We start from the raw sequence: 25,001 nt of genomic DNA, 5'->3' as shown, positions 1-25,001 counted from the left end.
TGGACCTACCCTGGAGCGCTGCTGCACCGGAGGCTCCACGCCGCCCAGCCGATGTTCTCCAAGCTGTTTGCTTGGTGCTGGCCATACAAACTACCCCCCCCCCCCCCAACATCCCATCTCTCCATCCCCCGGACGCCAAGAGTGCCGCCACGACATAGGCCGGCATAACCCGCGTCCTGTATCCCCTCCCCAAGAATACATCAAAGTACTCAGTAGTAGTATAATAGTAGCAAAATCGGCCTACGCTTCAGCTACCTTAGATGAGGAATGTTGACACAAGATGGAGATGGCGGACAAGAAAATTGGCAAGCAAATATTTGGACAGCAGTAGGGGGACCAGCCAGGTATTATCAGTTAAGAAAAAGGTTAAAGAAACAGAGAGGGGGTCTTTGGAAAACAGGGATGGAAACCGAATCAGCATTGGAAATGTGCAGAACTTTCAAGCAAGAAAAGGCCTAAGAAAACAGACGTACCGAATCAAGCACCAAGAGATAGGCACGCTGCGCAGTGTGTGTGGGGAAGATGAGGAAACGGCTGAACACTTAATTTCCTGTAAAGGGCTCCGTCCTGTAGCCTGTAGTTCAAGGCAATGTGGCAGATTTAGCCAAAGCATTGGGGTTTAAGGATAATGGAGGAAAAATGAACTTTAAAAGGGTAGAAATAACCAAACAAAGGTTAGCGGATTGGTGGCTGAAATCAAGGCAAGACTATAGGTACAAACTATAATACTATTCACGGCTAGGCAGCCTGTGGCGCCGCCGCCCCTTATCCATGCCACGGCCGGTCTCGAGGGAGTGCGCGCGCGAAGCGCGTTCTGCCTCGAGACTGTCGAGACCAGCCGTGTCCATGCATCCATCCAGTCAAGATGGCAGCATCTAGAATGGCAACTTCCATTGAGAGCATCTTGTCTGGCTTGCTCGTACCCGATAATGTTATCATTGCTCAGGTATGGCAGTACTTTGTATAACAGGCGTGTGCGCAGAATGCAGTTTAATGTATTTGCAGTGCTTGTAGGACACGCCACTTGCGCAGAGCCGCCCGAGCGGTGCTGTTAGCTCTAGTTAACGAACGTCATTGCTTAACACGTGTGTGAAAGAGCTGAGTGTACCTTTCAATATCATTCATCTGTTGCATGAACTGTGTGTGCTACGAAGCGTTTCGTGTGCTATTTCCGTGCAACAGGGAGCAGTCGCTGGTTATGGTTTTAAAATGCTGTCTATTTATTTGCAAGAAACTGTAGTCGTTTATTTGAAATGAAAAATTAGCTTCACGCCCTTTGCAATGTCTGTTCAGTCTGTGTTGCTAGCAGACCGGAAAATTATTTAGCTAAAATTCTCCCGTCATTTGCCTCTGATTGGCTGGCACGAAGGAAAAACGTTCGAATGATTGGTTACTTTATAAAATGTGTTTGTTCTCGCGGTCGCTAATGCCTCGTCACGAGCGGCGGCACCATAATATTTTACCAACAATTAAGGTAGAACACGCGTAAGATAAAGTTTAGTATTTAATTTATGTTTTTTATCAAAATATAAAACACTTTATGCAAAATAGACATTTTTAATTTTTTTCGTTTTGTACGCAACTACGTAGAACAGTCACATCAGGCTGAATTCCATATGCTGGCGCCCGTCTCGTTCGCAACGATCGCCGCGACTGGAGCGGCGTGCGACCAACATGTTGGAAGTCTGTCGCAGCCGCTCTGCGACGGGAGCGGCATGCCCTTCTGTCGCTGTGCGGCTGAAATCGCACACTGCTGCGGCGAGAATCGCATCATGTGAAACGGCCTTTAAGGGGTTGACCTAGGGCTTGCCACTTGAAGCACCAGCTGTATGATCTGCAAGATCGTCAGTGAGAGTAACTCAAAAAACAGGGACAGAAGAGGGGGACACAGACGACAGGACTGGCGCTGACGTTTGTGTGTTCTTCTGTCCCTGTTTTTGGCGCTGCTTCCACTTGACTTATGATGAACCACCGACTTGCTCACACCAAGGTTTTGACTGAGAGTAATTCCTTCGCTATTTGTGGCCCATATCGGCTCCTGCGCTATGGAGAGGCACTCCATTAGTTTCGATGTACAGGTGTTATAATTTCGCCGCATTCGTCCCGCTTATTCTGCGTGCGGTTCAGTGCAGTCTGGGAGCTAGCCGAGTGTTTGGACCCCTTTATTTTCATTTCCATAAGTGCACGTCAAGAGGGCTGGGTCCTGTATTGCTGCGTAGTATTTATTTGGCCCTCTCTTTCATAAAGACTAACTTCCCTAGATATTCTCTTGCTTCTGAACATACTTAAAATTGCGGTTGTCATGACGAAATTAATCTTTTTTTTTTTTTCTGCGTGTGTAGGTGATGAAAAGCAGCTTTCGAGAGAATTTAAAGGCCAGTTCTCCCAGGTGCTAGCTGAACAGACTACCAATATATACAGAGATACTGTCGCTTTTATGTGGAACAAGCTTCGGGAGGCATTTCTGTGTGTGTGTGCTCACTAATTTGCTGCTGTTGATGTTCCAAATTGCACGGCCCTGCTGCAATGTTCTCTTCTGAAGTTGAGGGCATTGAACAAGCTGTCATGCCAAATATGAAATTATTGAATGCTGACTGGGACATGCATGAGCAGTTCGATTTGGTCATCAAGCTAACTGCAGTCTTCATTCTTGTGCACGAGGAGTATGCATGCATGTCAGTTGCAAATTTAATGCATACCCGATAGAAGTTTATTTAAGGCAATATTAGTCCAAGCATGCAATTTTATTGCCATTTTCTTCTGCATCCTTGAATGACGTGCACCGTAATTATGGTTGCATGAACAGCACTGTGAACCTATAAATCTTAAGTAGTACAGTTTGGATTCAAAAATTAATTTCTTTGGCAGGGCCACCTTCCCTAAACTTGTGACAGAAAGTGTGTAGCCACAGATAAATTGTCAGTGAGCTTCAGGATACTATAAACTGGTTATTTATTGCAAATGAGCTGCGATTTGCAGAGCGTTAGCCCCACAAATTATTTGCACCATCAACTGAGTGAAATCAAGACATAAGAATGGTACCTACATTTTTTTTTTTTTTTTTATTAGCTGGTGCATTAGGGCGATGTAACAAGTGCTCAAAAGCTTCTGCTGGCTCTTTGCTTTACACATCTGAGTATTAGTATATTCAGCCACGTAATGGGGTGGAACAACTTTGCCTAAAGTGATATGTTTACACTGATCACCATATTAGCATTAAATCACGCATGTTTCTAACTCCAAAAGGTTAATTTGTTGCCGTTCTCTTATTCTACTGGCTTGAAAATCCGCCATTGTCGTGAGTTTTCTCATTTGTGTTGTGTGTTTAGCACTGCCTCATTTTATACAACCATGCACTTATTAAACACATTTTCAAACATGCTTTAGACTGTCGTTGCAAAAGATATTGTTGCGTATATGCCACCGAAGAGGACGACGATAGAATCATCTCCTTACTTGCTATCAACAAGATGTTAGCATTGGCAAAACAGGCCAGTGGGAAGATAATATCACTCTTTATATGACAGTATATGTGAGCATATTAATACACTGTTTGTTCCCACAGCAAATTTATTCAAGAAGTGCATTTTGCACTGCATGAAAGCACACAAAAACTCCAAGGTCTTAGTTCATTTGTTATGAATCTGGCTCCTGTGGCAGGCTAGTAGAGGTGTCAAAGTGAACTGAAACGTGAAAGTAGTTATTTGTTATTGTTCTCAAGCTTCTGATACTCTTACATGTTCTCAAACCCACTTATGACGTGACTGCCACTGTTCACCAAACATGAATGAGGTTACTTTAGAGCAGGTGGAGGTCCATTTGAACCATGAACAGTCATTAGCAATATGAGCTGTTACAAAGTTTGAGCATTCATTTAATTATTACTCTATAATTTTGTTTGACAAGAACAGGATGCATAATATCCGTAGGTCGGCATGAAATTTCATAGACAAATACCGAGAATGTTCGCAACTTTGTGCAAAATGTTTGTTCTTGCTCATATTGCTTATGACTGTACCTGTTTGACTTTCTTGGCAATTAAAAAGGGGGTTTAGCATGGTTTTTCCATGTCAAATTCCTTGCTTGAGGGAGGGAAGTTGCTACTCGGACCATTCCCCCCACCCCCTGCAGGGGGCACCTGTTAAAGCAGGTGTTTGTGTGTTTTGTGCGACACCACGGACCCCGAGCACCCACGCTTAGCCGTGCGTGGCATCATCGTGTCTGGGGAAAAAGGGATCCTGGTGGTTGAGCCGATGCCGAGTGTTTGGCCCTTTAAGGCCCCTTGGCGGAGGCAACACACCACTTTGGCCCACACTTCCCATAGACGGCACCTCCGGCCTGACCCGACCGGGGGAAATCGGCAGTTGCCTTTTCCTGTCCTCCCCTCCATCTTTTGCTTTCCTGTCCTCTTTCTTACAACTGTCCTGTCTCCTCCTCTTTTCTTGGATTTTTCATTTTCCAGGTGGCAAGGGTTAAGGCCGTTTCACATGATGCGATTCTCGCCGCAGCAGAGTGCGATTTCAGCCGCACAGCGACAGAAGGGCACGCCACTTCCGTCGCAGAGCGGCTGCGGCAGACTTCCAACATGTTGGTCGCACGCCGCTCCCGTCGCAGCGATCGTTGCGAATGAGACGGCCGCCAGCCTATGGAATTCTACGTAGTTGCGTACAAAACGAAAAAGTTAAAAATATCTATTTTGCATAAAGTGTTTTATATTTTGATAAAAAACATAAATTAAATACTACATTTAATTTTACGCGTGTTCTACCTTTATTGTTCGTAAAATATGATGGTGCCGCCGCTCGTGCCGCATCGACAGAAATCGCTGGTGCCGCAAGCATGTGAAAGGGCTGTTGCGATTTGCGCCGCAACGACACTGCGACTGGACCGAAATTTTTCGCGCGCGTCACACCATGTGAAACGGCCTTTAACCTTGTGTGGCTAACCACCCTGTGTTATGCCATATTTGGTTATAGTCAGGGTGTAAGGCTGGCGTGGGCTGGACTTTCTCGGAAGCTCCTGTCCCGTCCCCATGTTGGGCTCGGTGGTGGGTGGCCGCCACCCTGGCCGAACATCAACATTATTTTTATGGCTCACATGATCGATCCCGAAAAAGGGGTCGCACCGACGAAACCTCCAAATTCTTCCTGAAAAACCCAAACAGGTTCCCACGATTTCATGTAGTGCACAGTGACAACGCTGAGAAAACAGCTAGACAAATCTCACCTTTCATAGTGACCAATACACTGACAGAAGTAATAATAGGTCAGGGTTACAACGCGAAGAAACTTCCGAACGGACACCTTCTATTGGAAATCTTTTATAATCATCAGCATGAAAAACTGTCACACATTGAAGTCTTTTGGTGAAATCCCAGTGACCATCAGTCCGCACCGTTTTCTCTGAACACTGTCCGCGGAGTTATCTCTGACGACGACCTCAGATCCCTGACCGAAGAGGAACTTCTAGAAGACCTCAAAGACCAAAATGTAGCAGATGTCTATAGGATAAAAATGAGGTGTGATAACAAAGAAATTCCGACCAAGCACCTAGTCCTGACATTTGCACAAAGCATCCTCCCCGAATCAGCCGAAATAGGCTATGTGAAACTTCAACTCGGGAAATATATTCCAAATCCTTGCCGCTGCTTCAAGTGCCAATGCTATGGTCACGGCTCCCAGACATGCCGTGGCCAGCAAAGATGTGCAAAATGTGCTTCCCGTGAACACGATTCCCAGAAATGTGAGGTTCAGCCACATTTGTGTGCCAACTGTAAGGGTAGTCATCCTGCCTATTCACGCACATGCCCAATATGGAAACAGGAAAAGGAAATCATTACCATCAAGGTCAAAGAAAACTTAACTTTCCGGGAAGCACGAAATTGCATTCTCGCAGGCACAACAGGGCACTGAGCCACAACAGACTCTGGCACCTGCCCAGGTTTCACACAGTGAACCGGGAGCAGGGCCATCCGTGCCCTTGGTGGCTGTGGCCAGCGCTGCGCCACCACCAGAAAAGCAGGCTGCGCAGACCCCCAGGTCAGCCGGCTGCAAGGCCTCTCACCACGCGGTGAGGGGAAACACAAACGTACCTGTGCGGTCCGCACGGGCATCCAGCGTGTCAGAAGACGCAATGGACACAAGCCAAGGCAGTCCTGTGCCGTCGACGTCAGACGGACGGCGCTGCTCCTTGGATCAACAAAAAAAGAGATAAGCCCCGAATCAGAGGGCCCGAAAACAAAACTTAGCCTTCTCTACTCATTTATACAAAATGGCTTTTATACAATGGAACTGCAGAGGACTTTTAACTGATATGAATGACATAAGATACTTATTGGCCACTCACTCACCACTAGCCTTGTGTTTCAAGAAACAAATTTAGGTACCAAACATAAGAACATACTCAAAAACTATGCAGTCATTCGTCGTGACCGAGAGCAGGCTCTCAGGTGGCGTTGCCATCATAGTAAAAAGTGGAGTAGCAGTTCGAGAACACAAACTTAAAACTAAGTTTGAAGCTATAGCGATGACCTTACAGGCCTTTAGAACAATAACTGTGTGCTGCATATACTTAGAGCCACACCTTAAATTGAATATTCATGAATTGGAAGATCTTTTAAAGCAGCTTCCAGAGCCATTTTTAATAGTAGGAGATTTTAATGCACATTCCATCCTTTGGGGCAGTAGAAAAACAGATACGAGAGGCAAAATCATAAAGGATTGCATACTATGTAATAATATCTGTCGCCTTAACACCGGGAAACCAACCTACTGTTCATCTAGTTTAGGAAAAATGAGCTGTATTGATTTATCCCTCAGCTCATCCTCTATATTTACAGATTTTAAATGGGACGTTTTAGATAATCCATACGGAAGTGATCACTTACCTGTACTAATCAGTTTAATATCTTCATCACAAATCATCCCATCCAAGCCGCGACGCTGGAAGCTGCATTTAGCCGATTGGGCACTGTTCCGAGAGAAGGCCAGCCTAGAAAAAATTACTTCAGATTAAATATAATATAGATGAACTGAATGATGCTTACACAAATTGTATCCTTACTGCAGCACACATAGCAATTCCTCAGTCCTCTGGAGTGGTGAAACAAAATCACAAAGTCTGGTATTCAAAAGAATGTAAACAAGCAAAAAAGGAACGAAATAAAGCATGGGGAATTTTTCGCAGGTACCCAACACAGGACAATTTCGTAAAGTTTAAAAAAGCAAGAGCCAAAGCCCGCTACATCTGCCGCCGCGCTGAAGAAGCCTCCTGGCCGAATTATGTAACATCAATAAACAGCTCAAAAACATCAGAATAAATGTGGGAACAGGTTAGAAAGCTGAATGGCAGCTACTCTCCATTTACTATTTCCCTTCTAACAGCCCCTGGAGTATAGACAACTATACAAGAACAGGCCGACATTTTAGGTGAATACTTTTCTGTTTTCCAGTCCATCACACTACACTCAAACATTCTTAAAATACAAAAACACTGCAGAGAAACAAAAACTCCCTACAAGTAGTGGTACAAAAGAACCATATAATAGCTTAATTACACTACAAGAAATAAAAAATGTCCTAGCTGCCGGTAAACAAACTGCACCTGGTCCTGACCAAATTCACTATGAAATGCTCGCCCACCTATCCGAACCTGCTATAGAGGCGCTATTAAAATTTTTTAACAAAATATGGGTCCTAGGAAAATTGCCAGAGGCGTAGAAAAAAGCTGTTGTCGTACCATTTTTGAAACCCGGAAAGGAGCCGACATCTCCTGGTAGTTATAGACCCATTGCTCTCACCAGCTGTTTAGCAAAATCCTTTGAAAGTGTTTTAAACATCAGACTGACTTTTGTTTTAGAATCTCATGAACTTTTAAATATTCATCAGTGTGGTTTTAAAAAAGAATGCTCAACAACTGACCATCTCGTGCGTCTCGAAAACACTATCAGAGAGGCTTTTATACACCGACAGCATTGCCTTGCCGTTTTCTTTGACCTTGAGAAGGCATATGATACAACTTGGAGGTTTGGGATATTGCGTGGCCTGGCAGATTTAGGCATATGTGGCAGAATTCTAAAGGTTTTAAGTGACTTTCTGTCACATCGTTCGTTTCAAGTACGTCTTGGGACCACTTTGTCAAGAACCTTTCTGCAGGAGAATGGTGTGCCCCAAGAGTGTATTTTAAGCACTACACTTTTCGTTGTAAAAATGATTACGATTAGTAAAGTAATACCAAATTCCATAATGTATTCACTCTGTGTGGACGACCTTCAAATAGCCTACACATCATGCAACATGTCCACATGTGAGAGACAGATTCAATTAACAATAAATAAGCTAACAAAATGGGCCAGTGAAAATGGGTTTAAATTTTCTCCGCAGAAGACAGTGGCAATTATGTTCTTGCTCAAACGAGGCATACAGCCCAATCCTACCTTACACCTAAATGAAATCAAATTGCCCGTAAACAATAACCATAAATTCTTGGGCATTACTTTTAACAAAAAACTCACTTTTCTCCCCCACATACAAGCACTAAACAAGAAAGCCTCCAATTCCCTAAATATCCTAAAAGTCCTTTCACGCAAACATTGGGGATCTGATAGGGCATGCCTTTTGCATATATATTGCTCTGTTGTGCGCTCCTCCTTGGACTATGGAAGCATAGTTTATGGACCAGCTAAGCAATCATATTTAAAGAAATTAGACCCAGTGCATAACTTAAACCTCCGCCTTGCTTGTGGTGCATACAGAACGTCTCCTGTGCATAGCCTCTATGTGGAAACTAACGAGCCTTCACTGAAAGATAGACGAGCTTTACTTACATGCGCATATGTCCTCAGAATAAAGTCGCAAAAAAAAAAAAACACCTGTGCTATTCAATAGTCACAACTTGCCCCTCCAGAGTAATTTTCACTAATAGGCCTCAGTCAACGAGGCCATTGAAAATGCGGTTTGAAGAGATATGTTGCAAACTCTATATTCTGGACACATTACCGGATATTGCTCAAGACAACAGCCCTCTACCGCCATGGTACAATATTCCCACAATCTGTGATCTCACTCTCACACAGTTTCCAAAGACTAAAACTCCACAGGAGCACATTATTCAGGAATTCCTTAAACTTCAGGAAGAATACAGAAGCTTCACAGAGTACTATACCAATGGATCGAAAACAGCTGCTTACACAGGAAGTGCAGCCGTGCGAGGAGATTCCGAAGAAATAATAAGACTTCCACTCTGCGCATCTATTTTCACTGCTGAATCCCACGCCATTTCTGTTGCCATAGAGAAAATAAATATAGAAAATGTTACAAACAGCATTATTTACACAGACTCCCTAGCCGTCCTCACAGCTCTAAATCCAAGAAATGCAGCCGCTCCTTTACTTGGAGACATAATACACACTATAACAACAGCTATTGCTCGAGGATATAACATAAGATTTTGTTGAGTCCCGAGTCACATGGGCATTAAAGGCAACGAGAGAGCAGACACATGTGCTGCTAAAGCCCGTGACAAGCCAATAAAGAGTGTAAACATACCCTACAAAGACTGTATGAAACTTGTACATCACAAACTAAAAGAAAAATGGCAGTCTTCCTGGAATAGTAAAGTGGATAACAAACTACACTTAGTAAAGCCCATTTTGGGAGAATGGATGTCGTGCCAGCATCAGGAACATTTCATAGAAGTAATACCATGCCGCCTCCGCATTGGACACACACACCTGACACACAATTTTCTGCTGACAAAAAGAGACAAACGTCAATGCGAAAAATGTGGAGAACAACGAACTGTTAACCACGTCTTACTATCATGCACAGGTCTCGAAACACTAAGAAAAAAATATTTTACCCCATTTTATAAACAACACATTCCTTTTCACCCAAAACTGATTTTAGGCGAAGATGGACTTGTAGATTTGTCTTGTGTTCTCAGTTTTCTAAAAGAAGCAAATGTCTTATGCAAACTGTAGAATAAATCAAGTGTGCATCAGTAAACAAATTAAAACCTTAAGCTTTCCACATCATTGCATTAGCAGCTTATGCGCCATAAAAACCAGCACAACCCATTTCGTAAAAGGAGACTTTCTAAACAAACTCTAGTTTGAACACACACGTTTTCCCCCTTTTTTCACACATAAAAAATAACCTTGCTCTTGGCGCATGATAGCCTTAGTTGCTTACGTGCCAAAAAATCCAACACAACACAACATTCCCCCCACCCTACCGTATGAGTCCTCCCCTTGTGCTTTGTTGGTGAAGCCGAATTACATGGGAGAAGGAAATTCGATCATGACCTATTGCTGTGCATGGTTAAATTCATCAAAGTGATTCATGTTGTTCCATGGTGTCTCCACTCATATTGCATCCTTACACTACTCTAAGTGCTACCAATATTTGGTGTCTTCATTCATTTAACTGCACTCTTTGCTTCAATTATAAATGTTATGCTTGAAAAAATGAAAGACTGATTACATCCAAAGTTGTATGCTGTGCTGTGTTGTAGTTGATTAACACTAGGAAAACTCATACATGTGGCTGTAGTGTCAGTTCTTGGGATGTGAACAGGACTGACTAGTGTTACCCTTGACATGTTGGCAGAGTGATTTAGCTCAGTCTACTGGCTCTAGCTCCAGGTGCTACTACTATATTTAAAATACTTTTTGTGCAGTCTGTACTTGCTTTAGACAGTGTTATTTTCTGTTGTCCACAATGACAGAGTCACTTCTGCAAAGGATATCTGAATAACAGTTTTGTTACTGGAAATGTCTGACTGGGTGGGTTGCTTCAGGGGAGGTAATGTTGAAATTGGGGTCCAGCATGTGCATTGGAAGTATGAGACAGTGAATGAAAAATGTCAGCAATCTTAACAAGTTCGTTATAGATTTTTTTAGTATGAATTGATGACTTGCTTTGTTTGCATGGACCTGAGTGAACAAATATTGTGCCTACTGCATAGGGACAGCATGCTATGCTGGAAAGTGCTTGGAAAGTGCACCTGCGATTAGACAAATTTCAAATAACTAGACTGCCCACTGTGTGGTGCAAGTTATGAAATCATTTATGTGTTCTGGTTGGGCTTTAACTTTATGGTTTATTTATAATATATACACGCTGGTGGCTGAATAAGGTTAGTATTCTGGGAAAGAGTTATAGGTGAACTGATGAAAGCTTTTTTTATACAAAGAAGAAAGGTCATGGTTATAAGAATGAGACATCACTTACACTATATCAAGTATCTTTCTAGATACAATCTCTAAGGCATCCCTTTGTTGCTTGTCAAAGGTTGAAGCGACAAAGCACCTCACCTTAAGTCTCCTTTTTTTTTTTTTTTGTGCAATGGAAAGGTTCCTGTCTGGAGGGGTCGATTCCGTGGCAGTTTTTTCAGAAGCACTGTAAAAAAAATTCACTCACAGTTTTTCGATCAGAGCATGCACCCGTTTTTATGTAGTCCGATGCTGCAAAACATCAGTACCGACCGCAATGGTGATTGTGCCTCGACAGAAGTGATATATCGAAAACAAATATAAATCTCACTCACCAAACAGTAATTAGGCATTTTTAGTACAGGGTAGCATCTATTTTAGTTTCTGCACCTAAAGCAGTTACGGCACAGGAACGTACGCCTCATCGACGGAAGTTTTAGTGGGCTATGGTCACTGCCTCATCCAAGGAATTCAAAACACTGTGGTGCCATTTAGTGACAAACACTCAAATCACATCACAGGTGATGCAAAATAAGGGTGGTTATTGCTTATGGGTGCACCGGGGAGAGTGCAAAATATAATGAAACAAGACGAGCACTCTTTAACAATAGAGAACACTGTGCACTTACCAAAACCAGTGATATTTCTTGAGATGTAGTCTCGTGGGTTACTGCAGTGATAATTACAGCATTTCACCGCAAGAGGCCACATCAGTCATTCTTATGCGGTTTTCAGTGACGAACTAAAATATAAATTCTCGTTTCTTGGATATTGTAGGGCTCGATATGTACTGTACGAGGCAAAATCTTTTCATTTCCTCCGTAATCTCACTACATATATTCGTCAGTGTTCTGTCCCTTTAAGTCCATGTCTTCGAATTGCACTCATCCTGTGTCTTGCCTTGTGTTCATGTGTTTCGTGCAACGTTTCCATGCCTCAAAGTACACACCAGTATTTTGTGAGCTTCCATATGTTGAACTGAGAATTGCTACTCTGCTATTGCACTCTTTGTCAGCAGGTTTGCTGCATATGTGATTAAATATATGTTATAGTTGAATCAACATTTCATATCTTGCTTGCTTGCTTTATAATGTAAATAAGATTATTTCTGTTGTGTACAGTAACATAATAGGAGCTCATTATCTAAAATTCATGTCGGACTCAACATTTTTTGTTGCACAGGCCACACAGGAGCTTAGAAAACTCTTCAAAGATCCAAATATTATTGAGCACCTCCTTGAGGTACTTTGTGTGTCACAGAATATTCAGGTAAGTTTGTTTTGAAAATTTTTTATTAGTAGCATGGTATTAAAACTGTGTTTCTGTATCACATATTGTGAGAGCAGTTTTTTTTTACATTTGTTGCAAACCTGCATTTTTGCCCCCTTATTCATGATGTCCGCTGGAAGTGCATGTGTAACCACTGAAGTCTTTTCTTCATATTTTTTTTTTTTCTTATACCAATATTTTTTCTTGCACACAGTTTCAGCACAGTGCATCGAGCTTTTTTTTTTAAAAGAGTTTGCACTTCTTATCCATTGGATGCGCACATTGTCACGCTGCAGCTAATGTATTGCCCTCAGGTGGGCGTGATGCTTTGCTAGTACCAGTTTGGTGTTCATTAGAGGTGTAGTATTTAATAACAGCCAAGGAAGGTGTTCGGCCTTTATACAGTAAATTGTTAGTACTATTAACATAGCAGGGCTGACATGGTTCTAGACATAACTGCGTAGTGTCGGTGGTGCATGCATTGGGCTTGCAGTTGATAGTTGTAGCGCATTAATATCTGGAGGTCTTACTTTATTTACTTAAGATCCTGTACATATTTTTGTGTGGTGCCTGGTTTTACCACCGATTACTCCGCAACATATGTACACATATGTATGTTTTTATGCAATATCAAGTTGGTTGGACTTCAGTATTATTTAAAGCACTTGCGCTTATTGTGCTGGCACTCACATTGAATTGGTTGGTATTCTTATTATTTATGCAGGCATTTGAAATCCTGCAATAGTGCTAGGATTGTTTTGTATATTGTGGTGCTGTGTATATAATTCACCTGGTGCTTGGATTAGAATAGGTAGAGGTTTCTAGACTTTGGTGCCCATTGCTAGTTTAGGCAAAGAGTGATAACCTCGTAATTTAATATCTTGCAACAAACGCACCTTTATTTGTTGACAGTTAACTTATAATGGCTGGAATTCCAGAATGGTACCTGTAGCACCAGATGCACCAGATTGAAAAAATGTTTTGGATTTTGCCTTTTGAATTTTGAAGTCTAAAATTAAAGGTCTCTGTATGCTCGGCTGTTGTATTAATACCAGCAAAGAAAAATATGTTTTGCTAGCGTTTTCAAATCTTTTGACATTTTTGGAATCTTCTGTGGTTTTGGTAATGGCTGTTTTCTTGTATTAAACTGGCAGACACATTGGTATACTGTATAAATAAGTGTAACTTTTGGGACCTATGACCATTTCATGGCCTAAGTTTTAAGCGAAGTAACTCGCACCTTCTCTTAAGAGGGTCATAGATTAAGACTGCTTGCAGTAAATATTTCGCAAACAACTGTCGTGTATATCATGCTTGAGGGATCTGAATCAGACCTACATTATTTTAACGTTTTTTAATCATCAAGTTATTAAATGTTAAAGTGAACTTGTTATTGGCATACAGGTCCGGCAATACTCGGCCATACTTCTGCGGAAAAAGATTTTCCGCTTGAAAGCATGGAGGAAACTTCCAGAAGACAAGCGAAATGAGTAAGGTTTAACGCTGGAATATAACTCTCGTTGTCATGACTTCTGTGTGATTAATTTCACATGCCACCATTTGGCATGTAACCAGACTTGTTGACAGAGCCAGAGGATGTATTACTTAGGCAGGGTGGCCAGACAGGCATAAGCAAAGAGCCATAAAAAAGTGACCTTTTTAACCAAGAGACAGTAAAAAGGAGGTGTGTCAATTTTTTTTTTTTTCGTCCAACAAATGCCATTACGCAATATGACACCAGTTCGCCGTATTTGCTTGTGTTGCGTACCTCTTCTAGAACATGTCTTTAGAAGCGGAACTATGGATAAGTCGGGTATGAATGCCAGAGAGCCGCGAGCCGCACGTGGGCTTGTGAGGAGCTGCAGTTCGACCTACCCTGTACTGTGGCATTCAGTATTTAGTCCGGTTATTTTTAATTTTACTTCGCAAAGTTCTGCTGATTCAAGCAGTTTTGGGTGCAATGTATTTAGCACTCTCTTAATGACGAACCATGTAAAACCGAATGGTGAGGAGGATTTTCTTAGCTTCCCAGAAATGCAGTGCTGTAGGTACAATGCCAGAGAGAGAAAAATGACTTAGTATGATGCGTCTGGCTTATGTGGATTTGTTTATGCAAACCTTTCGTGCCACTCTGTCCGGCATTCTACTGTATCAGGCTATTGATTGTCATATGTCACCATGTTTATTAATGCGTCCCGCCGGGGTGGTGCAGTGGTTACGGCGCTCGACTACTGTGCCCAAGGACGCGGGATCGAATCCCGGCCTTGGCGGCCGCTTTTCGATGGAGGCAAAAAGCAAGGTGCCCGTGTGCTGTGCGATGCCAGTGCACGTAAAGAACCCCAGGTGGTCGAAATTTCCGGAGTCCTCCACTACGGCGTCTCTCATAGCCTGAGTCGCTTTGGGATGTTAAACCCCACAAACCAAACCAAACCATGTTTATTAATGCGAGGAAAGGAGAGTGCAACGAGATCACGCAGGCTTGAATGTTGATGCACGTGTAAGAAGAAGAATGGTGCTATAACTTGCCTTTCCGCTTCCCCAAGACCATTGTTTATGTTGGTACCATGATTGTTGCTGTTGATTGTTTTGGGCATGCTGTTAGTATTGGGGAAATATCAGTGTGTGCAAATCTAAGAGTTCCTAGTTTTACTAGCAGTTATGCATTTTTCAGAGATCTACTTTTGTAATAATTAAAAACGGTTTGATGTGTTGGATCTGAGGGCATTGTTTGCTTGCACTATAATTTGTCTGATTTCTGTCTTTGTTTCAGGTTAAAACGTGTCCTCCTTCTAAGAATCACTTGCGAACAAGAGTAAGGCCACCTCTATCACTCTGCAGCATTTAGCAGTGGTAACATGTTATATTAAATGGAAGCACATGAAGTCATAGCAGTAGGGAAACTCTGCTCCAAAAAATGACCAGTCCGAGGGTCCCTTTTGTGGTGGCTTACAATTAAGGATACCATCTGGAAGCAGGCAGTGAAAGCTGTTGCGCAATGTGTTGCCATTAGCTTCTCAAGAGCATTTTTGCTTGCTTTTGCTCTTGATTGGTCATTCTGTCTGTTTTATCTATCTGGAAGTTTGTAGCTTGAACGTAGTTGACAATGGGGGTCACAACAGTCTGTAACACCCAAATTATGGCCCTGTTGGACCACCATGTCTTGGTATATGGACTCTATGGGAAGTTTTGCAACTGGTGAGATCAAAGAGCTCTGTCTTAAAGGAGCACTAAAAGCAGCTCCACAAACTTTTGTTCTCTGTAAAAATTTACTATCTCTTTCACCTTATGTTTGCTTTTATATGACAGCAAAATACATATTAATAGCCAAGGGAACTACATTTCAAAGTGTTCCTGCTACTTGGTTTCAAACTCAGGACGTCAGTACATAAAAGGACATCATGATCACCATTTGGAAGTAAAAGGTGGTAGCCTAGCATAGGAGATCTACACAAGAAACCGTCTTTGACACATTACGGTTTGCTTATGAAAACAGCTGAAGGGGACAGCACCTTTATTTAATATTTTTACCTTACTAGCTTCTTAAAGCTTCATTTTTAGTGCAAGAAATTATGCGGGTTTAAGTATGGCTTGGACCTAGGGATATGAGTGAAAGCGGTGTTAAGCTTTGTTTTGCATAGGTTAATAAGGCTGTATATATATGGTTTGACGGTTCTATTTGGGGGAGCAGTATCTGTCTCACTTTTTGGTGGACACCTACACTTAATTAGGTCAAGGCCATTTGGACCTAGTGAAGTGCAATACGAAATTGAACCTCAATTAGTAGAGCTTATACTCTAAAGCATTGCCATCTTCAATATGTCCTCTTTGTCCCTTTAAATGTATTAGTTAGGAAGTTGCGTCTTTTTTTTTTCCTTTCGGCAGTTAAGGTTCGGTACCTAAATGATTAAATGAATATTTTCTAATTATGCCATAAAACATTGTAAGGTTGCACAGGTCATAGTGAAAGTAAATTAGTACCATTTCTTTTTTTTTTTTTAGAAAGTCTGAATCATTTGTATTTAATTGGGTCTTTTTTTGTGCCATGCAGGAAAGCAGTTGTCCTGGCAGTTGGTCAGCTGGTGGCTGTCGTAGCCAAGCATGAATGCCAGACTGGCCGCTGGACAGAGTTGCAGGATTTTTTGAATCTGCTCATGAACAGCAAGAATGTTGAAGAATGCAGGGTTAGCAGAATGGATTTCTGAATCTGTTGCTGCATTATTTTTTTGTATATATGTTTCTGACAGACATGCTTCTTCTTTGTGCCTGTGTAATGGATGTACAACTAAGGTTAAACTGAAAAGCAATTGATGCAATTTACTCTCAGATTTGGGCAGCGTGACTGCCCTACACCCCTGAAAGCTCAAACTTAAAGCGTTTCAGGAAGTTTGTCCAGATATAGGTAATACCCTGTTTTGCAAAAGGTATGAATTCCAAGGGCACTGACAGAGTGCGTCCTCTCTGCAGTACATTTGGGGTGGACATCATTATTGGATTTGCTGGTTTTCTGCCTTGGCATGTTGCACTTTATAAAATTGTGCATTGTTAGGCCCCTAGTCTTGTTGTGATTTCTCAAAGAAATCTTAGATTCTTGAAAGTGTGTGTTAAAAGCCGTATTTTCTTTTCTTTTTCATGATAATAATGCTCTGTGGTCATCGGTAAGAACGAGGTGAATGTGAGCTATCTAGTAACAAGCAAAGCTTTGCTGATACCATAACATGCTTGCACCCCTACCTCTTAAATGCTAGCTTATCAAGTGCTAGGATCTGGAAGCAATGTGCCTGTACTTTCCTGTGACATGAGTCACGATTCTGGTGCCTGTTGAAAGCTATATTACCATATTTGATCAAATATAAAGCAAGCTTTTTTCTTTGATTAATCTTCTTCAGGAAGCACCTCATGCTATATTAATAGAGTGCAATTTTTTTTGCAATTCTTTGAGATACCCACAGTGAGCTGATATACTTTGCGTGAAATGTGAGAAAAGCCAACTTCTGGATCACGCTGCCAAGGTGAAGTGCATGGCATGCACTTGCAGGAAAGGGTTGCTACAAATGTGGAAATATGGCAGCGCAGGCCATTAGGAAAGAGCAAAGTAGTGAAAGAGCCGTGAGAAGAGAAAAAAAGGGTGAACAGATATAGAACTGAGCGGTACAAAAAGAAAAAAAAAAAAAAAGCAGAGAGGCAAGATGTTGAGGCATAGTGACCACTGCTGTGCAAAGAGCTGCCGGTGTTAACGCACAGGAGGCTTCCCATGGAATACTGATTACTGCAGAATCTTCACTGTCAGTTTTCAGACTATAAAATTATCCACTGCAAAAAATGAGGGCCTTGTTCATCATATTGCATTGAGGTTTTGTCTAAACAAAAAAAAAACTTTCAGTGATTCACATTAGTGACAGTTTTGTTTGATATTTTCTACATTTTAAATCCACTTGCATGAGCATTGAGTCTTCGGCCTAGATCAGCTGCCAACCAAGCAGTTAATTTAGTTATAAATCATCTGTAACATTTACGTTTACTCATTTCTGCTTCACAGTTGGGCTTCTACATTGTTAGTGTTGTTTCTTCTGAGGCATCGGAAATATTCCTGGGTCATGGGAAGCAACTTTTCAACTTGTTTGGAAGCTGTTTGCAAAGCTTTGCTGATGAGCATCTCTGCTTTTATGTGATCAAGTAAGTGATTTCTTTAGGGATTTTTTAATGTGCCTGCTTATTTTTGACCACTGAGTTTGATTTTGCACACTTCTTACCGCAGGTCAATGACTGCCTTAGTGAGCTCCCTTGACAGTGACGACGCAGTAAGTTTACTTTTAACATTTGAGCCTCACACATTTACTTTTGCATTTGTTACTAGTTCTCTGGTTTATTTTTGATGAGCTGGGTCACTTCAGAATTACATTATTCACTTAGTGGAAATCAAGCATAGGCATTCTGTCTTTAAGTTGCTTGAAAAGCTCACCATGCTGTGTAGCTCGGTGAGAGCACATCTGTCATTTTCAGAAAGAGCAAGTACAACTAGCACATTACAGCCTTTATTAAATTTGTTTTTTTATGGAAAGGCATTAAGGAACAACTCTTTTAATTGAAGATAGCACACACTCTTTCGAAAACTGGGTTGTTGAGCAGGATACCTATAGTTAATGTCGCCAAGAGGTTTGTTCTTACGAGTGCTTCCTTTACAAAGTAAAACCTCGTTGATACGTGGTTTTAAGAGGAAGGAAAAAACACATTGTTGTGGTGGTAGCTAGCTACCACCACAAAGAGGCACTAGCATTTTTAAAGTTCCATCAGTGTGTATGGGGAAGGCCATTTGAAATGGTCACCGACCACAAGCCATTGTTGGGACTGTTTGGACATGAGAACCGAATTCCACTTCAAAGTTCACCGAGAGTGTTGCGTTGGGCCCTGACGCTGAGTGGATATAACTACCGATTGTGCTTCAGACCATGGGCGAGCTTGGAAAATGCTGATGCTTTGAGTCGCCTGCCACTCGCTAAGGCGCCACCAGAGGAGCCCAGGATCCAGGACGTCTTCATGTTGGAAGGTGCATACCCACATATCCCCTCAGCCTCGGCGGTGGAGGCAGCAACTGATCATGACCCCGTGTTGACCCCCCTGCGTAGTGTGTTGTGGTCGGGAGGGCACTTGCCACCTGGACAGGATTTTCGGCCATTTGCAAATCGAATGGAGGAGTTCTCTGTGATGGAAGGCTGTGTGCTACAGGGAAATCTGGTGGTAGTACCTAAGTCGCTACGGGCAGCTGTGCTGGATCTGCTGCATGAGTGCCATCCGGGTGTTGAATAAATGAAGTTAATGGCCCACAGTCACGTGTGGTAGCCAGGGATTGATGCAGACATCACTATGGGTGCATTGTAAAGCTCCCGAGGCAATGCAACTGGCACCATGGCCATTCCCGGAGCGGGCGTGGTCCCGGTTACACATAGATTTTGGGGGACCTTTTCAAGGCGTGGACTTCTTGGTACAATTGTGGACGCATACTCGAAGTGAGTAGAGGTGGTTCGGGTACCGTCGCCATTGGCGGAGGCCACAATTGCATGCCTACGCACTATCTTTGCCAGCCATGGATTGCCTGATGCCGTGGTGAGCGACAAAGGTCTAGCATTCGCAAGTGCACAGTACAAGGCATTCTTAGCTAGCAATGGTGTCTGGCCTATCCTGATTCGACCATACCATCCTGCGTCAAATGTGGCTGCAGAGCAGGTTGTGCAAACCATAAAGGACAAGCTTAAGAAGGTGCAGCGAGGGGATTCTGAGTGCCGAGTGGTAATGATCTTGCTGACATACCGAATGACACCTCATGCCCTCACTGGTCGTTCCCCTGCTGAAATCCTCATGGGTCGGCGTTTGAAGACTGCAATAGATCTGCTGAAGCCAGACTTGCGCACCAGAGTGGGCCTGCGGCATCTACAGCAAAAAGTGCATAGCGATGCTGAAGCCAGGAGGGAGCCAGTGCCCGTGGCTGTGGACACACTTTGGGCCAGGAATTTTAGACCGGGGCCCCAATGGGTACCAGCAATTTCCAAAGCATCGACCAGTTCGTCATCAGCCGAGGTAGTACTGGAGGATGACACTGTGTGGCACCGTCATGGAGACCACTTGTGGCGCCGGCTCGGAGGCCCAGAAGAGGGGTCAGACGTGAACCACGGGAACGAGCAAATTATGCAAGGGCCAGAAAGGACTGCTGTGCCAAGCACCCCAACGCCAGTCTCCACATCGCAGTCTCTGGGAAGTGACGCACAGCAGCGTGTTCCGGCCGCAGTGGAACCAAACGTCATGAGTCCCTCACCTGCTAGTGATCCCACCGCTTTACAAACACCAATGCGTCGACAGTCATCCGGAGTTCGCCGCCGAGGTGTTGTGCTGGTAACCAGCGGCACGGAGTGGACATCTAGGTGGCGTGCAGAACGCAGACTGGACGGGGGCGTTGACTGGACTGGACGCTGTGTCTCTGTGTCTCATGCTGTGTCTGGTGATCCGTGTGCTTGGGTTAGGGCTAGGGCTGGTTGGACAACCACCATGCTGACCGCATGCAGTTGGGGATAATAAAAATGCAGTAACACCTGTAACACACATTATCCGGAAAAATGTGTTATCCAAACTGCCCGATTTTGAAAAAATTTTACTGTTGTATGAGGTACAAAGGCATTACAATTTAGACATTCACTGCATAAAATTGTCGATTACCATTTATAGACATAAAGTATGAACAGCTCCTTTGTTTTCGTTCTCGCTGAATTCCACCTGTATTTGCATTATCCTAAGCATGGAAGAGAGTTAGTGACGAATCCGGTTTGTAGAGGCAATGATGAGCTGGGGGGGGGGGGGGGGGGGGGTCGATTCCTTGGTTGTCTCCAGATGCTTCGCCCCCTTACACCAGTGACATGTGGAGAAGACGTCATGATTGCTTGCAGTCGCTGAGTTTTTTTTCATGCTGCGTTCCCCAGGCCCAGCCCGCTCGTATATAAGTGCATAGTTGTTTATCAAATGGTCCATTCCTATGGCCATTAGGCACTGCAAAGAAGCCACCACATTTCTCTTCATAAAGTCATGTTTCCGTGGGAACAGGCACCTCGTATCTTGGCTTGTTGGCTTTCTTAGGTGTTTCGCCCCTTTGAACATAGGCATCTCAGGGGAGCAATAATGGCGGGTGAGCGCTACTGTTCAGTTTTTCTTGTTGCGGGCATTCGTTGGCACATGTCTGTTTAATCGCAAAACATATTGATACGACCACAATTTGTTAAAATTTGAAACATTGTAACCGAGAAATCGTGTTATCTGGGAACGCATTAACCAGTAGAAAAATAGTGTAACTCTATGGGAGATATGAGAGATTTTCTAACTGCCCACGATTTTGAGTGTATGAAATGGCAAATCGTATGAATCAGGAATATATCAACAAAGTTCTACTGTGCTTAAATAAAGGTAATTTAGTTCAATACGAAGTTTTCACGTATGACGTGAGAAACTGAAGATAACGATGTCGACAGTGGCACGAAGCAAAATGCTTGCATTAGAACTACCAGTCAATAACCCTATCATCACCATCTGTCATGTCATGTTATTCCTCAGCTTGTGCATGTCATCTGATGGAGGTGCTGGCACCAATCATCATCACAGGCTTCAGCACCTTGTCCTCGCCTTGGTTATGTGCTGATCATTTGTCATCCATGCTGCCTGCCACTGCCTCAGCCTACTATACCTGGCCTCGCAGCTCATCCACCACCTTATCCCCAGCCCAGACCACAGAATATGAAAGCCTGGTGACAGTGGTCCCATTGTCCTGAGAAGCCACACACACATGGGAAGTCAACACTCTCACCTCAACCATTTGGTGCACCCGTGGGCCTAGCCAGTTGGCTCCTGGTGTGCGGTGGCAGTGAAGCTTCATGGGCTTGCGCTCGTCAGATCATCTACTCATCAACAGAGGCGGCAAGGCCTTCACTTTCTTCTCTCCTTTTTCCAACTGTCATATCATGCCCATTGTCATGTCACACATTGGGTTATTCTTGCTTTACCAATCGGGGCGATCTTTTAGCGTCTCAGAATGATTCTGTGGGAACATAAGCAGTGACGCAAAGTGAAGCACTCACACTAGACCCGCCACTAAAATCACGTCATCACCACCTGTCATGCCATATCGGCTTGTCAAGAAGTATAACACACAAAAAAAATGCAAAGATGCAGCGCCGAAACTGCATGGTGCCTGCATGCGTGAGAAGTGCAGCAGGTGCAGGACCAATTGCACAGGCGAAGCACACCACATGACCATCTTGGCCAGTGAGGCGTACCACGTGACAAGTTTTCGCTTCTTAAATTGCTGCCACTGGTTGCCGCCGACTATGCGCAGTAGTCTGTCCATATCACACCCACCCGGCTTCTTACAATGCTTCGCACAGCCCATGGCACAGCTGCCATGCACTGACTGACCTTGAAGTCTGCGGCGCACCCTTAGCCCATGGGTAACTGAGTATTCAGCTCTTTTCATTTATTACTTTTTTTGGGCCCTTATCGAGGTGTGGCACGGGTTCCGGGATGCACTCTTTGGTCTTCGCGCTGGCGTGAAGCGCGGGTTTCTTGATTGTGATGGAGAGTACACGGCGCCTTGCTTGCTAAACTGGGTTGTGCAGCCATAATTGTTATTTTAATCTTGACTAGTACTCATAGTGTCACACAGGGCAACTCTGTAGCATTAATGGGTGTGGCTGAGCTATAAAACTTCAAAAGAGGCACCCTGTGGCCTATTTTAGAAAGGTGTTATTCTAACATTCTTAGCTTTCATTTCTTGCGTTGATGTCATAATACAAACTGGAAGAGGTGCCAAATTTTATTGGAGGGACGTAGGGGAAGTCACTGTGACACAGCATATTTAACTGTACAGTACTGCACAAAAGTAGAGAGACCACACGATTTGACAACTTTGTACGCCGGCATTTCCTGATGGGGCAGCATCTGTTTTCACGATTTCCATATGGTAACCCCCATGATGTGCTTGCCCGCTTAGCCAAGTACTTTGTCAGGTGCGTATTCTTATGTAGAAAATCAGCAATCGCTGCAGATAGCGTGGTCTCTCCATTTTTGCGCAGCACTGTACATTTGACAGAGGCTAGTAACACCACAATAATAGGACAAATGTTTTACAGACCATGTTTGGACTTTGTGTGTTTTCTTTGTGGTCCAGAAAATTTTTTTGATCCTGAGTTTCTTTTATGTGACCATGCAGATTTGTTTCCAAGCTCTAATTCCATATGTTTTGGAAGTCATCCGGCGCTTGGTGAAGGTCAGTGAGGTAAGCGTTCCACCTTCATGGTCTTGCCACTGTGACGCTGTTCAAAATATCTAAATGAGAAGTGCATAGGCTTTGCTGTAAGTTGTCTCGATCCTCTGTAATTTTTTTCTTTTTTTTTTGCATTCATTATATTTTTGAACTTTAGTGGCATCAGTGTCGTTTTGAATAGCAGTGCTACTAGTTGCAGTCCTATCTGTATTTGTATTCAGTTTGAAAATTTTAATGCTTTAAGTAGACCCAAATAATAAGGGGTCTGTCGTTATGCTCTTTTTCTATGAGTGTGAGCTAAACATTCTGCTGGTGTGTATTTTGTGAATAGGAGAAGGCAACAGAAGCACTGGAGATTTTTGACGAATTGATTGACGCGAAGATTTCAATCCTCCTGCCTCATATTAAGCCACTGGTTACAATGTGCCTTAAGGTATGTTTTCTGTTTTTGGTAACATTTGCTGTAAAAATTGTCTTTTTGCCTTGTAAAATTTGCCTTCATCTGGTTGCTATTCTGAATGTGTATTCAGGAAGCGTGTGCATCGGAAAGCATATGCAGCGGTCTTCCATGGTCATGGTTTCAAAAGTTTTGCTTTATAATAAATAAGCCTACCATTTTGATATAGTCACCTTAAAATACATAGCAAACAAGAGAGCAGCATAGAGAGAGACCAATGTCTCATAGAACAAGTGTTAGATTGTGTAATGATAGTAGTTCTTGGTTGTGAGTTGCGAGCTTCATAGTTTCATTAGTCAGTCTTTGAGTGGTTATGGGTTTATTTGTTAGACTGCAATATTAGAAGCTGCGTTTGTAAATTATGGTCACAGCCAAATGAGTCTTTCTCAAAAGTTATCGTTGCAGCGCAGGTCTATTGATGATGCTTGGCTGTGTGTATTGTCCACAGGGACAGTTTTCTACATACAGTTGGCCGTTTGCAAAACATTTGTTCACAATACTTAGGTTGTTAATGGTGTCCCCGGCCACTAGCAATCCTTTTTATATTTCATGTGCAAAGTGAGGAAAAACAGAAGAGAAGGGAATAAATTTGTGCTCTAGCTTTTTGAATTGCAACAGTTTTGCAGTGTTTCTTCGTGGTACTCCTGGTGTGTGAGGGCACAATTTTTGCACTTAATTGCTTGACATGTGTCAAACCAGTTGACCTTTTTCCCCAAGTTTGAAGCATCCTTTGGGCATGTACAGGATGGAGAACTTAGGTCTTCAGTGGAAAGCTATAAACCCTTTTTATAATTCAAGTCGGAATCCTCACATTGAACTATGCCCAAATAATGTCTTTACTCGCAGTCTGTAAGAAAGATACAAGCACTTGACAAGTGCATGTGGTATTGTCATTGGAAGGACATTGTTATGTTCCACATTATAAAGCACAATTTATAGCTTTAATATAGCTATAAATTGGAATGGAATTTGTATTTTGTATCACCAAGGTTCTACTATATGTAGAACCTTGGTGATACGAAATACAAATTCCACAGGGACACAAAAAAATTTGTGTCATTTGAAAATTTGTGTCATCAAAACAAACAAAAATCAGTATGCAGAACTATGGGAAAGGCATTCAAGCAGATATGTGTGTAGCTGCAGCTTGCCATACGCAGTGCATACAGCTTACACTGATACAGCGTGATAGATGATCGTGACGTTGGCAATTGTGGCTCCGTATGCTTACAGTGCAATTAGCGATTGCAAAGTCAGCGATATGTGCA

At 42.9% G+C, this 25,001-nt stretch overlaps 1 protein-coding gene across 1 annotated transcript in view; it reads left to right on the top strand.

Moving 5' to 3' along the window:
• The first annotated feature begins 771 nt into the window (after positions 1-771).
• The window catches only part of LOC146201826 (importin-4-like), a 106,762-nt gene continuing 82,532 nt past the window's right edge, over positions 772-25,001 (top strand). Inside the window, exons 1-9 of the mRNA XM_084587788.1 lie at positions 772-946; positions 12,395-12,481; positions 13,886-13,971; positions 15,252-15,293; positions 16,530-16,662; positions 18,018-18,154; positions 18,237-18,279; positions 23,223-23,288; positions 23,608-23,709. Of these exons, the coding sequence (XP_084443914.1) occupies positions 866-946; positions 12,395-12,481; positions 13,886-13,971; positions 15,252-15,293; positions 16,530-16,662; positions 18,018-18,154; positions 18,237-18,279; positions 23,223-23,288; positions 23,608-23,709 (777 nt within the window). The 5' untranslated portion in view covers positions 772-865. The remainder of the gene's footprint in view (positions 947-12,394; positions 12,482-13,885; positions 13,972-15,251; positions 15,294-16,529; positions 16,663-18,017; positions 18,155-18,236; positions 18,280-23,222; positions 23,289-23,607; positions 23,710-25,001) is intronic.

Source organism: Amblyomma maculatum, chromosome 1 (genome assembly GCF_055883805.1).
Source record: "Amblyomma maculatum isolate TAMU_Amacu chromosome 1, ASM5588380v1, whole genome shotgun sequence".
Classification (NCBI taxonomy): Eukaryota; Metazoa; Arthropoda; class Arachnida; order Ixodida; family Ixodidae; genus Amblyomma; species Amblyomma maculatum.
Note: the sequence above shows the minus strand (reverse complement) of the source record. Positions and strands in the feature narration are given on the sequence as shown.